Here is a 16,493-nt window from a genome sequence, read left to right on the forward strand (position 1 = left end):
ATGTCCATGAAGCATAAAACATCTTAATGTAAATTGTCCGGCAAATTCCCACTGCAGATTTGGATAGGGAACCCCCTTGCTTGGACGCTAGCCAATAGGTCTCGCCTTTGGGACCTTATAAATGGTTAACCATGCAACAGTTAATGTTGCTGCACCAAGGATATTGTGCTGCATAACTAAATACTTATTAGGTACCAAAGGCGAGACCTATTGGCTATGCCAATGCTTGTTCTCCATATCTTCCTGAAATCCTACATATCTCACACGTCATCTCTTAACTCTTCAGCTTTGTGTTTTCACTCTCTCCTTCACATATTTTCTTTAATCCCTTCTACTTCACAATCCACCCCACATGCACCATCCACCCACTCACCTGCTGCAAGTACTGCATTTTGATTTCCTTTGGCACTATTGTATTTGATAGTTATGTGACTCTTCCACACATTTAATACTAGAAAGACTCTCACTCACACCCTAGTCACCAGTAAGTTGGATTTCGGGAACCTCCTCTATGCCAGGATCATCAAGCTACTTACTAGAACATTACAAACCATCCAGAACTCAGCAGCCAGACACATCCTCATCCTCCCACACAGAACTTGCATCACATCATGCCACACCACAGGGAGCTCCACTGGCTCCCGATAAACAGTCAAGCTGATTTCAAATTCCTCTCACACACATTCAAGACACTACACAACTTAGGTCCCACCTACCTGAACAGTCATATATCCTTCCACCAACCACCTAGACACCTCCGCTCCATAGGGCTCCTACTCACACACATCCCACAGCAAACACAGAACCAGATCAGGAGGACTAACATTTTCCTACATTGCTCCTAAAGCACAGAACATCAGAGCCTACTCCTTCCTTTTTGAATTCCGCAAGAGGCTGAAGACCTGGCTTTTCAATTACCCAACTTACCATAGGCAGGGCTAGCCACGAAAACCTGCTTAGCGCAAAAATACCCTCAAGGGGGATAGAGCGCTTTACGAATACACATACCATAACCCAGTATTAAGATCTCCTTTAAAGTGCAACACAACTTGGACCCTTCTTTTTTCTTTAAAGCGTTCTGTTATATCCTACTTAATTGTTTAACATTGTAGTCCAGCACTGCTGCCACTAGCTGCTCAGCCAGAGCGTGAGATGGTCATAGAATGTTGGTGTGCCTGTGATGCATGGAATGCCTGGGTGTCTGAGTGGATGAGTGTTGGCAGTTGAAGATGGGCTGAGCAGCTAGGGAGGCTGCTCCTGGTGGGGCTGGTACCACACTAGGCTGGCTGGAGTAGAGACAGATGTAACCTGAACTGGAGACTGAATAAAGATGGCTTAAGAATACCTCCTGGCTCCAGGTGTCTTCCTACAGAGATCACAACATTTATTTTGGCGACGAGCGGACTTGAACCCTAGAGACTCTTGGTGAACCACTGAAACAAAGGAACTACAAAGGAAACAAGGAGAAACCAAGAGATCCTACAAGCTACTACATATATAAAAAAAGAATTCCCAGGAAAGCCAGCGCCAGCCCCACCAGTGTCCTCACCAACGGACAGCCCCAAAGAGCAGTGTCCTCATCAAAGGACACTACAGCCTGGGAATACTACAGCCACATAAAGGATTACAGTGAGTTGGTGGAGTAGTTGCACTACAGCCACATCTGGTGTTCCAGCCACGTTGTTAACTTCAAAAAGGTTTGGAGAGTTGGATGAGTAGCTTCTCTACAGCCAGTTGTTGGTGTTCCAGCCACAGCGCTCTACAGAGTCTACAGTGTTTTTAAGATAAAGGCACAATTTGTGATTCCTCGTCAATAAGAGGTCAGAAAAACAGCGTTAGTGCACAGATGGAGAATTTTTGGTGCTTTGGGACATTTGCAGCATGTTGGAATCTGAAGCAATGTTAGTACCTACTAGCGCTACACTGCTGTGGTGTGGTATCACAAGAATTGGGCATAGATAATTCATGGAATGCTCCATTAAGGATTTATGACCATTGTGAGAGTCATGGATTTTCAATGAAAGTGACTACATTTTTTTTTTGTTAAATGTACTACTGTGCAGCAGATTGTTTGGAGAGACAAGGGACCGACCTGCTTCAAGTCTGTCAGCCTCTCGATGTCTGCTATAGAGGCAAGGTGCCAGCTCTATGTCTTCGGGCACTCTGTGGCATCTACACATTAGCTCCTGTCTACATTGGAATAGATATCCCCACACGGGCACTTGTTTTCGCTAGCACAGGGGCAGCTGTGTACATTTTTTTGAGAACGAAGCTCTTATTGTTTACGAGTTTGTTTGGATGCCAATTGTGAGGTGACGTTCCCTGCCAAAATGTTTTTTTCATGCTCAAGTAAGTCAATTTTATAATATTTTGACTCACAGCCCCTCGACGTTTGGCAGTTCAACTGCCTTCTTGTGATTTGAAAATGAAGGCACACGCTGTCTCCAGCCCGCGCGCAGTCTTACCTTCACCCATGATGCCTCCGTGGATCTTTGTGACGCCGGGGACAAGTTACCCGTGTTATGCTGCTTGCTTCCATGCCCTGTATGCTCAGACGTCCTGTTAGCCATTCGGCTCTGCGTCTGAAAACGTGCCACCATCTTGTGGCTGGCGGCCGCTATTGCTTTCCAATTTGGTGGTTCCTGTATGCTGCAGATTGGCCGTCCACTCAGCTTCCATTTGCCAACCACGGTGTTCCTGTTTCATTCAATCATCAATCCTCTGAGTTCTTTCTGGAATGCCGTTTATCTTCACAATGCTGCGTGTGAGTGCATTAAAAGATTGTTTGCACGGAAAGCTTTCTTCATTTCTCTTCACAGCTGAGCGGCGCGCAGAAAAGGAAATAATTACACTGATCAGCTGAGCAGCATTTGGACACAAGTTTGTGGCGCTCTGAGAAGGTATTTGATTATCATCTCATCTGTGCAGCATTTCTTCGGAAGGTTCTGTTTTTACAATTTCAAAGCTGAATAGATTCTTCCTTTTAAATAACAGGTTGTATTTCTAATCTACTTAGTGACATTTTCAGCGATAACTTCACGTCTCAGCTACTATTGTATTTGAACTCATTTTTTTTTCAAAAGTGTGCTTAATATGTTCTGTCATAGACTGGCTGACTATAAAAATTCTGTGCCGTATTTCTGGCAAGTTATGTCATCTGACTGGGTTAGTCTGTATCAACAAATTTGTGGGAGGAGGGGTTTTCCACACACAAGAACGTACTCCATTAATTTTGACTACAGTGTGGTTTATAACCTATGACTTATGGTACTGCTTACCTATCTAAATGTTCACAGTGTTGATTTATGTCATTATCTTCGCAACTTGGCCTAGTGTGCTGTGTTTAATCCTATAGAGTTCTTATCTCTTAGAGGTTAGTTTTTGTAATTTTCTTCAACAGTATAGTTGATGTCGTGATGCCACAGGATTACAGTTTGAGGAAGGGTCTTCCATTAGTCCTGTGGGTGGTCATCACACTGTTTCCCTACACGAGGGAAGGTTGTGGGTAACATCCCTTTGCTCAGTTTTGTTTTGTTACTCCTACATGGGGTGTGTAACCTCCACAAGGGGGTCAGGAGCTCTTATCAGTTTTGTTTGGTTACTCCTACATGGGGGTACGTAATCTCCACAAGGAGGTTGGGACATTGGTTCAGTTCCCTTACATGCATGGTACCTAGGTTAACCCTCACACAGGCTAGAGTTATGGCTTAGTCCATAGTTAGTTGCGCGCAGTATTGATGTACATCTTTTCATGGTTAACCCTCACACAGGGTTGGGTTTTGGCTTAGTCCATAAATAGTTGCGCGCAGTATTAATGTACATCCCTTCACGGGAGTTTCTATGGGTGACGACCCATATACATGTTTGGTTCCCTTTCTTTTGGGATTGTTGTAGTAGAGTATGCTATCTTTAGTGCTACTCTAGGTTAGTACTTTGGGCATTGGTTGAGTGGGGTCTTTTACCCTTTGAGTTGTAGTTCATTATGTCACAGTGTTTAATGCAAAATGCTTCAAATGTATTTCGGGTAATGTTATTCTTGCTTCATAATGTTTTTATCTTTAATGAAGGGATGGGAGATATTGTTTTTCAAATGTATTTATCTTATCCGTTCTTTGTATAATGGTTCTTTCTCCTGTGATGTTTTATTTTATGTTTGCATCCGTGGGACTTGTACCACTATTCATTTTTCTTGTGGATAGTTCTTCTTTGATGTTTATCACTTGCATGTTTGTTTTTGTTGAAGAAAAAGGGATAATGTTATATCCTACTTAATTGTTTAACATTGTAGTCCAGCACTGCTGCCACTAGCTGCTCAGCCAGAGCGTGAGATGGTCATAGAATGTTGGTGTGCCTGTGATGCATGGAATGCCTGGGTGTCTGAGTGGATGAGTGTTGGCAGTTGAAGATGGGCTGAGCAGCTAGGGAGGCTGCTCCTGGTGGGGCTGGTACCACACTAGGCTGGCTGGAGTAGAGACAGATGTAACCTGAACTGGAGACTGAATAAAGATGGCTTAAGAATACCTCCTGGCTCCAGGTGTCTTCCTACAGAGATCACAACACGTTCCCTCCCCATCCTGGACAATCTTGAACATTACATGGACTACAGTATAATTGATACATGGCCAGGATATTTTAAACACTGTTGGCGTAAGAGTGAGTGTGGTGTCTATTTCCAAAACACAACCATTTTTAACTGTATATATTGTACAGTGATTTTAAAATCATACACACTAAAAACTATTATTACTGTTACATTTATAAAAAAAAAAACTGTGTTTGTAAATGAGACAATGGAAAATCTTATTTTAGGTAGAAGGGAAGCATGCATGAACCAAGAAGAGTTAGGGTAAGGTATCACTCCAGCTCGGAGAGTGAACCTTCAGGGACTAGTAATAATATTATAAACTGTGTGAGGTCTAGCACAAATCCACTTTCCTTCCAAAAAAAACCAGTCCTCCATCAGTGCTAGCAGTGACACGTATCTTAGGTTTAAGCATATATTTGGAAAGACTAAGGTGCAGAGTGGTAATAGACAGTAGCGTAGTAAGCATGCCATGGGCTCTGGTTTAAGCAAAGAAAATGGCTCCTTTCACTGCTGATGGGATAGTAAAATACAACAGTTTACATGGTTTAGAAGATCAGGGTGCCACTGCACCAACTTCATCTATGGTATCTATATCCCCGGTAATAGCATCTGCTCATACACAGTACATGAAAACAGTGAGCTGGTGCCGCTAAAGGAAAATACTACATTTAGGGCTGTGCAGATGAGTAGCGTCCATCCATCGGTGCAGCACGAACACCTTCTCTAGGGCCCAGAGGCCTGAAGGGCCAACTGAACGCTGTTTATTGCTGTATTTCACAGTTTAAACAACCACCAAAGGGCCCATTTCTTGCTTGCACTTAAGCCTATGCCACATTGGCTATGCCAATGGTGCTGTGTATCAAAGTATATTCCTTGTGCATTCTAAGATAATGGTAGTGAGAAAATGAACAATAATGCTGACATTGTGAGGTATTTAATGGTTACCTTACAATACAAAGTAGGACAAATGAGTTGGCACAAGGACATAAGGGAAGGAGACATCCTACCTGTCTCTCCAGTGCTTGGTAAGCAAGGTGGAAATTATGCAAAAAGAGTACAGAAGTGTTAACATTTGAGGTAAAAAGGAGATACAAATAGATACCTATTTACTGGCTGATTTGTACAACTTGAGCACCTTGCCACCCCTCCTCGCTTAACCAAATTGCGTAAACCTCAATTTTCATCATAATGGCCTATGCAAGCACCTTCATAAGTGTGACATCAGAGTAAGAGGCGTACAAACATATTCTATGTGATTTAATAGACTATAATGTTGCTCTATGTATAAGAATGTGGGCCATGTACAGGGTGGGCATGACAGCTTACTTGCCTCTTAGTTCACACACAGCATTGTTACGAGGGCAGGCAGGAATGGTTCCAAGTTCACCTTTAAAAACTCTCACTTTTATAAGTACCTCTCGGTGCAGTGATTTAAAGTGAGATATTAATGGTAAAGTTTCCGCATGGTAACGAAAACTGATTTCCTGAGAGTCTTTATCATATTTTAGGTGATGTTTACTGCATGATTTACATGGCAAACATTTCCTTCATCAGCTCATACAAGGCTGAGGTAGATGTGTCTGTGCACTGATGCACTGATGCAGTAAGGGTTGGCAGGCTGCTCTTTTTTATTATTGCCCACAAAAGTGTGTGAAGTGTGGGCGCTTCAGAATCAAGATTGGGTGCTCGGGGAAGTGAGTGTGCGCGCACACAAGTGCACATCCCACAGGGAACTATGGATGGGACAGAGGCGAATATTCTGATAATCGATTGGCTTAATCACCTCCTCTGCCTCTTGCAGCTGCTGCAGCACCAACTACCCAATTATAACAGAGCTGATAGTTATATGGCCAGGCGGCCTGCCAGAAAAGATGGTGGTGGGACGGTAAGCGCTGAGCTGATAGGAGTCCAAATTTCCCTAGTCCCAGAGCATGAAAGCCATAGGGATCCACCCCTTAGCTTAGTGTGTACGTGTGCTATATCGTGAAGGTAGTAAGCCCTAGAGTACCATTATTCTTGCACTCGAGAGCCCCTAAGTAATCCCACGGATCACCTTCCCAGGGGTGCACAAGCAACGAATCTTCCTCCCCATGGCAAAAAGGGAACTGTGGTGATTTGAGTCACTAGTTGATTTTATTTGGGAGGCTGTTGTATACCACAGGAAAGGTAATTCTCAGATCTGGTGCTCTAATACAAATCCCCTGCAATTCTGTGAATGCACAACAGTGTGCATGGCAATCCCATGGGTTCCTCAAGCGTTGCGCTGTCGAGGTAGCACCGAGACCGTGTCCACCAACTTTGTTTACGTGGACAGCACTGCATATTCACCAGGCAGAACCAGGAGACCAGAATAGTTGTCTTACGCTGCCATGCTGGTGCCTGCCCTGCTGTTCCCCAGTCATGGCTGGGGGCAATAGTGGCATATAGACACGGATGGAGTTGGTAACTCTGCCCAGGTCTAAACAGAAACTTAAGTGCACTTCCACTAATCCTAAGAGATAAGATATTATTGATATGCTAAAAACAACTTTTGTGACTTTGTAATGTCCATGCTACTCCATCGATGCTTCTCCTTGAAACTTGACACCACCTCTGAAAACAGATAACATTTGATTCACTTTCCCACACCTCCTTCAGTAGAACTCTCTCAAATCGCCTTAGATTTTTTCTGAGACATTGAAGGTCAGCAATTTATTTCACAAACCCTAAATCTCCCAGAGAGATCCATTGGTCCCTGGCAACAGAGCCTGGGTCAGATATGTCATGCGGGGCCCCATATAGCTTGAGCTCTTATTTCTAAGTAAAACAAATATCAGAAAAGGAAAGAGAAAACGCTATAGATGTAGCACCTGGCACTATTTAGTGCTATAGACATATTAGCTGCCTCATCATTAGTAAACAGGAAAGGATTGCTTGAAAATCTATAAAACATTTTGTAACACAAGCTAGGGGCCACGAAAAAGGTCCAGGGCCTCGGTTTGGATCCGTCCACGGCCTCTTCTGGCCCCTCCCTCTATCTGGTGACCACGGTTGGAGCCATACCTTGTATATTGTCCAGAGTGTTGACGAGTTTGCAAATTAAAAAAAACGACTTGGACAAGACTGCACAATTATTTGAACTTGCAAGAGCAGAATTAAATCCCTGATAATTTATATTTTGGAAGCAAGTGAAACATTGCAAGCGAGGCCCTTCATAAACTCTCCTACTCTTCCAAGGTCTTTCTTTACTTCTCAGCCCACAACCTTCCTGACCAGGGGAGGCCCAAGGCGCTGAAAACAAAGCTGTCATCATTCTTCTGTGCTGTCCTCTCTCCAGGATCATACCATTTGCTTGTTTGAGGAAATGGACTATAGTGACTATGCCCCGGATGGTCTGAGATCTAGCCCCCATGTTGTCAAAAGTATGATTTGCACTCACATTGTAGAATTATATTAAATCCTTGACTGAACACCGAAGGTCTCTTGCAACTCACGCTTTAAGCTCATCAATTACCATGTTCTACACAGATCATATTTTACCGCAGACCGAGTGAGCAGATATTTTCACGTAATATATGCGGCTTGCCCACTATGCGGGGAGAGAGCCGCTCATATTCTACACTTGTTCTAGTCATGTCCCATACAAGATACATATTGGGATGAGGTTATCCGTACACTAGGGGAGGTTGTAGATCGTGAGATACCTCGTAACCCTGGACATTGCTTATTGGGATGGTTTCCCCATACACCCAAGATGAAAGTTACTAGCAGATTTCAAGACCTAGGTCTTATATTAGCCAAACAGGAGATAACGAGAAATTGGAAGTCTCAAGGTGCTCCCGGATCACAATATAGCGAAAAGAACTAATTAAATGGACGAGTTACGAGGGGAGGATACTATTTAATTTAAAAATATTTCTAAAGCGCAGCGTACACCTTGCGGTTTCTTGGCGCTGGGGAGATTGGCAACTGAGGGAGAGAGACCAGAAGAGAGGAAGTGGGGGTGTTTTAGGGGAGTTTTTAAGAAGGGAAGGCCTGGTCGAAGAGAAACGTCTTCAGGTCTCTACGGAAGGAGAGGTACTGAGTGGCAGAACGGAGGTGGTCGGGAAGTGAGTTCCAAAAGGTAGGAACCAAGGTGGAAAAGCTGGCCCCGCCCCACTTTTTACGTGTGAAGCGAGGGGTCTGAAGAAAGGACTTGGAAGAAGACCGAAGATCTCTTGCAGGTACATACGGGTGAATTAATGAGGAAATAAAAGCGGGGGCGGTGCCCTGGCGGGCCTGGAAGGCCATACAGCCGATCTTAAAAAGAGAGCGCTCTTTTACAGGGAGCCAGTGGAGCTCCCTGAGGAGGGGGGTGGAAAGGTGATAACGAGGAAGGCCATATACCAGTCGGGCTGCCTGGTTTTGAATAATCTGGAGTCTACGCAAGCTGTATGCGGGGATACCATGGTAGAGAGCGTTTGCGTAGTCCAATCGCGATATCACTAATGCGGCCATGATAATCTTAAGTGCCTGGGGGGAAAAGAAACGGGAAATAGTGCGGATAGTGCGGAGAGTGAGGAAACAAGAGGATACCACGGAGCTAATTTGTGAATGAAGAGTGAGCTGGCTGTTAATTTTCACACCGAGTGTTTTGACCGAAGTGGAGGGGGTAGGAGAGGGACCAAGAGAGGGGGGCCAAAAGAGAGAGTTCCAGGGGCTGGATGAACCACCCGTAAGAACCAGCTCGGTCTTATCCGGGTTCAGTTTAAGATGGCTGTGGTTCATCCAGTCCCTGATGAATGTCATAGTAGACTGGAAGTTGGAAACAGAAAGAGAAGAGGGGGATAGATCAAAGATGAGCTGGAGGTCGTCCGCGTAATTATAAACGGTGACCTCCAGCTGCTGGAGTGCGAAAATGAGAGGAAAGATATAGAGATTGAAAAGCAAAGGGGAAAGAGAGGAACCCTGGGGAACCCCGCAGGTGACAGGAAGAGGAGTGGCCGTGAAGTCGCCTAGCCGAACCGCCTGGGTGCGGTCCCTCAGAAAGGAGGAGAGCCAGACCAGTGCTGATCCCCCGATACCAGCCGCCCTGACACGGGTAAGTAGGATGGTATGGTCCACCGTGTCAAAGGCGGCGGAAAGATCAAGGAGGACCAGTGCCTGGCGTTTGTTATCGTCCATACCCTTTCTGAGATTGTCTAGGACCGCAACCACGACTGATTCGGTTGAATGCCTGGGGCGGAACCCGGCTTGGCGGGATGCCAGTCCTCCGTTTGCTTCAACATGAGCGCTGAGTGCCGCGGTGACATGGCGTTCCATCACCTTGCCCAAGAAGGGTAGCAGGGAGATGGGGCGGTAGTTGGCCGAGATGGAGGGGTCTGCGCCAGGTTTTTTCAGAATGGGCACTATTGTAGCTGCCTTTAGCACAGAGGGCACAACGCCCTGTGCCAGGGAACTGTTGAGGAAGGCGATGGGGGGGTCAGGGCAGCTGGAGTAAATTTGCTGCAGGACTCGTGCCGGGCAGACGTCCGCAGGGGACCCTGACTTCACTTTGGGGAGTATCTCCAAAAGAGAATCATAAGTGAGGGGAGGGATGGAGGTAAAAAGGCATAGGACGGGAGGAGGGGAGGGATCGATGAAGGCAGAGGAGGGTGGTGGGATGTTGGTCTTGATAGTAGCAATTTTCTCTACGAAATAGGTATTGAGTTGATCGCAGAGAAGCTGGGAAGGGGGGATTTGGGACGAGGTGCGGTCTGAGAATGCCAGGTCATTCACTATGCCGAAAATTTCCCTGGATTTGTTTTCTGCAGAGATTATTTTTGAAGAGAAGTAGGAAGTTTTAGCATCCAGGATTGCTGTTTTATATTTAGCTAGTGCTGATAGGAAGTGAGTTTTTGATAAGGGACTGTAATTTTTCCTCCATTGCCTCTCCGCCCGTCGGGCGCTCAGTTTAAGATCTTTTAGGTGGTCATTGAACCATCTATTGGAGTCCTTAGGTCGGCGGATGGAGATGCGGCGTAAGGGCGCCACTGAGTCGCAGCCTTCAGCCAGCCAGGTGTTAATGGCCTTGGCTTGAGAGGCAGATGGTAAACCAGCGAGAATGGGAGAGGAGTTGCGGAGTGAGGAGGTCAAGGAGAGATAGTCCACTCTATTCCAGTTCCGCGCCCAGGTGTTTTTGGCATGCGGAGTTTTGGGCGTCAGGTTTCGGAGAATAAGGAAGGAAATGAGGGAATGGTCGGACCATGGGCACGGCGAGACAGCAGCCGAGGCCACAGGGAGGTTAAGGGACCAGACCTGGTCCAGAGTGTGTCCATGGGAGTGAGTGGGGACAGATATGTGTGACACGAAATTGAGGGATGAAAGGAAATCGGTAAATTCTTTAGAGACTGAGCACTCATGAGGGTCTGAGGGCCAGTAATTGAAGTCCCCTAGCACCAAGACCGAGGCGTAGTTGACCACCAGGTTGGCTAGCAGGTCTTGAAATGCCGGCAGAAATAAAGGCGAGGGTTGAGGAGGGCGGTACATAAGGAGGCAAGTGATGGGGGGGGAAAATGAAAGAGAGCGGACTGCCAAGAAGTCAGCAGGGGGAATAGGGGAAAAAGGGAGTGGTTGGAAATTCAGCTCCGACCGAGCTATTAAGGCGACCCCGCCACCCGCCTTGCCTGTCGGTCGGTCGGCCCGCAGGGCCACATAGGAGGGGGGTAGGGTGGCCAAGAGGACAGGAAGGGAAGAATCGCAATACCAGGTTTCGGTCAGGAGCAGTATGTCAGGTTTTTCTGAATCCAGTAAGACAAACAACTCATGATGGTGCTTGACCGCTGACCTGGTATTGAGTAGGATGACAGACAGTGCCGATGAGGGGGGGGGAGGGTCAAGGGGTGGGGGGCGAGGTAACGGGGGGACGTGCTGCGGGGGATCGGGTGCAATGGGGGAGGAAAGAGCAAGGTCTAGTGAGGAGATCCGCCTGCGGATGGGGTCCGGGAGAGGCCAATGGCCCTGGAGGGCAATAAGGTCCTTGGTAGAGTAAAAGGTAGTTTTGGCATGGAGTCGTGCCCCTAGCCCCGTCCGGCCGCGGACGGGCGCAGACGGGCTTGCCTTAGGCGCGCCTTCGGCGCGCAAAAGTCGCGCCCGCTGCGCACGTCCGCTGCGCTTCCTGCCAAGACACATGCTTTATGCTGGCGGGTGTAGGAAGTTGGGGGGGCGTGGCCAGCCGAGGGGGCGTGTCTTGCCTCGCCCTCGAGAATGGCGTGAGAAGTAGGGGGATCGTTGCAGCGCGTAGCGCTGTTTGTAGCGAGCTAGGAGTTACAGGTAAGTGAAGGTGCCTGGTAAAAACACAATAATCCGTGACAGTAATTTTTAAAAACAAGATAGCCCTGCTCCCGGCTTCCGCCTCAGGAGCCAATCAAGAATGCGACGCCCGTCAGCGGCGCGCTCTATTTATGGGTCTGGCGGGGGGCGTGGCCAGCCGAGGGGGCGTGTCTTGCCTCGCCCTCGAGAATGGCGTGAGAAGTAGGGGGATCGTTGCAGCGCGTAGCGCTGTTTGTAGCGAGCTAGGAGTTACAGGTAAGTGAAGGTGCCTGGTAAAAACACAATAATCCGTGACAGTAATTTTTAAAAACAAGATAGCCCTGCTCCCGGCTTCCGCCTCAGGAGCCAATCAAGAATGCGACGCCCGTCAGCGGCGCGCTCTATTTATGGGTCTGGCGGGGGGCGTGGCCAGCCGAGGGGGCGTGTCTTGCCTCGCCCTCGAGAATGGCGTGAGAAGTAGGGGGATCGTTGCAGCGCGTAGCGCTGTTTGTAGCGAGCTAGGAGTTACAGGTAAGTGAAGGTGCCTGGTAAAAACACAATAATCCGTGACAGTAATTTTTAAAAACAAGATAGCCCTGCTCCCGGCTTCCGCCTCAGGAGCCAATCAAGAATGCGACGCCCGTCAGCGGCGCGCTCTATTTATGGGTCTGGCGGGGGGCGTGGCCAGCCGAGGGGGCGTGTATTGCCTCGCCCTCGAGAATGGCGTGAGAAGTAGGGGGATCGTTGCAGCGCGTAGCGCTGTTTGTAGCGAGCTAGGAGTTACAGGTAAGTGAAGGTGCCTGGTAAAAACACAATAATCCTATCCTATAATACTATTGCGAGATGCTCAAAGAGGCTTAGTAAACATTGAAGTGGCCAGATCTTGGTGCTTATTGGTAGATAGTATATCCAACCTGGAAACTACCACACCTGAGGGATCACCACCTAGACAGCCCTAATTCATACTCGTTGGTGACAGCCACCCTGCCAACTGAGCATGAAGTGCCCTCCCTGCCAGCCCTTTATATGTTCCTTATTTTTATGTTTAGCTATATTTTACTCTCTTACCATACTTGGAGAGATAGATCTCTATGGCACACACCAGACATCTTCAAATTAATAAGCAGCAAAGACTCGGTGGGAGAAGGGGAGTGGGATGGGAGAGTTAATTGTTGCAGCTTGTAAATGATTAAACAGATAAATAATGACTGTATGGTATCTGATGCATAAAAGTTTTAAAAAACCTGTTTACAACACAAAAAGTTCAAATTATACTAATTACACATCTGTGGTGTTCAAGCTCAAGTGATGTCCAAATCGCAAAAATGCTTTGTTTGGTGTTCCACGTGTGTTTTTTCCCTTGTTTTATGGTTTCACCTACATTTCTGTGAATTATTTATAAGAATTTAAGTTTGGCACACAGCTCCTTAAACTCTGGCACGGTTTCAATGGTAGGAAAAGTAACCTTGAATGGCTTTCTTTCCAGTACGAAAATCGGAACAGCTGTGTGAACAAAGACAAAAACCTTCAGAATTCTACAGCAGAGCAGCATCTGAATCCAATGTATATTTGGATGACTTCCGGTACCCTGATCACAGTTACAAGAGCCAGGCCTTTGATACTCTGAGCCTGGACAGCTCTGACAGCATGGAAACCAGCGTCTCTGCGTGCTCGCCAGACAACATTTCCAGGTGAGCATTCCTTCTGGAAACTTCAAAAGAAATCCACCCCCTCCTGGCGTGCCAGCGAAGAACATTTCAAGTCCTGCGGTATTTTATGTGTTTCAAATAAGTGACTGTTCTTAGAAAACAATAGAAATGGAACACCACATTCTTCAGTTTAAAATTGGATAGTGTTGCACTGCAGATGTTTGCGTTTTCTTTGATATACCCCTATTATTATGTGACATTTGACGTATGCAAATGTATATTATACTGCTTACTTTTTGCTCAGGTTGTGTGATGCAGGTGGATTGGCTTTGGCTCTGCACAGGATTCTGAGATCTTCATATAATTTTTATCTCATTATCTAATTTATACTTAGATTTCCACCTATCAAGAAAACCTGCACGGCCGAAGGCGGCCTTTCTAGGAAGTGAAACACTGTCAATAAAAAAGAATTTCTGGATACGTTAACTAAAAAATGCTCCGCCCCTTGGCACTGACATTAACACTACAGAAATTAACGTATCCGAATGGCTACTTAATGCTAGTAACAAACATGCACCCCTTAAAAAAGTAAATTTAGCCCGCCGCGCCGATGCACAAAAATGGTTCTCTAATGAATTTAAAACCCAGAAACTGGCTGTGCGCCAGCTAGAGAGGCAATGGCGTCTGAAAAACTACCCGGACAAAAAACTCTTCTATATCGCAGCCATGAAAGATTACAAGAAAAACATCCTGATTGCTAATGCCGCCCATTTTTCTACACGCATCCTCAATTCCAGTAATGATTCTAAAGAACTTTTTACTATAATTAATGAACTATCTAATCCATTATAATACAAGGGATTCTGTAATTCCTGTATAAATGCCAGTATCTAATTTCTTTATGATCTGCGACTTGTTATGCACCCAGTCACGGATTATAAGGAAAAGACGTCATAACTTGACTATTATACGTTATCACAGTAGAGTTGGATGTCACAATGCCTGCTGCCAGAGCCAGCAGGCGAAATGAAAGGCAGGCCAGGTCATGGAGCCTAATGGAAACAGCTGTTTAAAGCAAACAGAACGTTACTTATTTTCTTCTACTCTATTTTTCTAAATTACAATGACAAGCAGAGGGAACATGTTTATTTGTGCACTGCTTGAATAGTTAGAGAAAAGCTGGAATCTTTCTGCATGTTTCTACGCATTCTGAGCTACTGCAGCTTGTTTGTTTTAAAGTAAAACTGACTTGCTTTGAACTTTTTCTAATATCTGTTTGCAACAAACACTAAACATGTTTTGATGTATTCATTTTGAACTTAAGTTTTTATTTTTATTCTTGATGTTTGCAGACATGCCCACTCTTTCATATGAAAGAGCTACGCACCAAGGTTTTAAGTGGTTTGTGGGAAAGATGATGATGATGGTATTAAATGGGATAAAGTACCCCCTGGTGTACATGGTAATGATATTTCAAGTCAATTCAGAGTTCCATAACCTTATAAGGAACTCAGCCTTTGGCCTTGTTTCTCTATATGCCTATGGAGCTCCTCAGTGACTTTTTTAATATCCTTATAATGTACGACAAGCTGTACTTTATCCCTTATATTATGTATTGCACTTCCTATGAAAGTTCAACTGCCTTGCTGCACTGTAAACAAAAAACAAGCATTGGCATAGCCAATAGGTCTCGCTTTTGGGACCTTATAAGTATTTAGTTATGCAGCACAATATCCTTGGTGCAACAACATCAACTGTTGGAATGGCTAAACACTTATAAGGTCCCAAAGGCGAGACCTCTTGGCTTTGGCAATGCTTGTTTCCTCTTCTATTCCCCAGGGGTTTTGCTTGAAGCTCATGACACGTGGCTGATGCTGGCATTTCTTAGCTATTTAAAAAGCCTGTATGTAAAACTCCATGATCCAATTTAAACCCCTTCTCAGTTAGGCAACTGGAATTCGAAACTCAATTTCTTGCTACTTGTGAATGTTCTCTGGAAAGATATGCCATTTTTAAGGTCTTCAGCAATACTTTTTCAACACATTATTAGATAGGCAATATGCGATTAGGTTTGACACTCCTAAAAAAAAAAAAAAGAGCACTCCACCGAGTCTTCCTCTAGTTTGGTGAAGTGCACTGACGCTTACTGATGGTTGGATGAGGCGCATCGCTTTGCTGACCGGAAACATTTAGCTTCGGATTTTTCCCCCACCCAGCTTTAATGTTCTTGTGTGCTGTCTAGTCCCAGCAAAGGTCAGTGATCTGATGGGCATTACAGAGACCAACACATCAATTGTCTATGTTAACCATTGTCAGCATTGGGGAGGGCTTTCTGTTAAACTAAATATTTTATTCTTGAAAGAACAACAACTTTAGATCACTGCCACCCACATGGCCTACTCCCCACCTCCGCAGTCTTTTACGGGAACACAATTGTTAGACTAAATCCTTGTGAATCTGTGCTGCAATTTTAGCTGGGATCACTGTACGTAATACATCCCACACTCTACCTTCGTTATTGTTGTAAATGCCCGCTCGAGCCCAAGGGGAAAAAAATGAGCACTCCACCAAGTCTTCCCCTGGTTTGGTGAAGTGCAGTGACGCTTACTGATGGTTGGATGAGGTGCATCGCTTTACTGACCAGAAACATGTAGCCTCGGATTTTTCCCCACCCAGCTTTAATGTTCTTGTGTGCTGTCTGACTCATAAATGTGTGTGTGTCCAAGTCAAAAACAAAAGTGAAGTTCTGTTAGCCCAATTTTTTAAAGAGCACCTGTATGTGTCGCTTATGGTGTGGTAGGCTCACACAGAAACTGAAACCATTTACACACTTCTGCAATTGGAGTGAGTTAGAGGGTGATTCGAGTACTTCTTTGTGTAAATCCTTAAGCCATCGTTGGTTTCGACACAATTAATTCAAACACAGATGTGAATCGTCGAACCGCCTGTCTTTGGAAGTGGCCATACCATAGGAAGGCTGACCAGTGAGCACAAGTGCCAAGCTCACCCGC

At 45.7% G+C, this 16,493-nt stretch overlaps 1 protein-coding gene across 3 annotated transcripts in view; it reads left to right on the forward strand.

The window, feature by feature from the left end:
- PHLDB2 (pleckstrin homology like domain family B member 2) overlaps nucleotides 1-16,493 on the forward strand; it is a 484,972-nt gene that overhangs the window by 416,873 nt on the left and 51,606 nt on the right. For all 3 annotated transcript variants that reach the window (XM_085622330.1, XM_085622331.1, XM_085622332.1), the window contains one exon: nucleotides 13,320-13,524. In XM_085622330.1, the coding sequence (XP_085478456.1) occupies nucleotides 13,320-13,524 (205 nt within the window). The remainder of the gene's footprint in view (nucleotides 1-13,319; nucleotides 13,525-16,493) is intronic.

This window comes from Triturus cristatus, chromosome 8, assembly GCF_964204655.1.
Source record: "Triturus cristatus chromosome 8, aTriCri1.1, whole genome shotgun sequence".
NCBI classification, from domain to species: domain Eukaryota; kingdom Metazoa; phylum Chordata; class Amphibia; order Caudata; family Salamandridae; genus Triturus; species Triturus cristatus.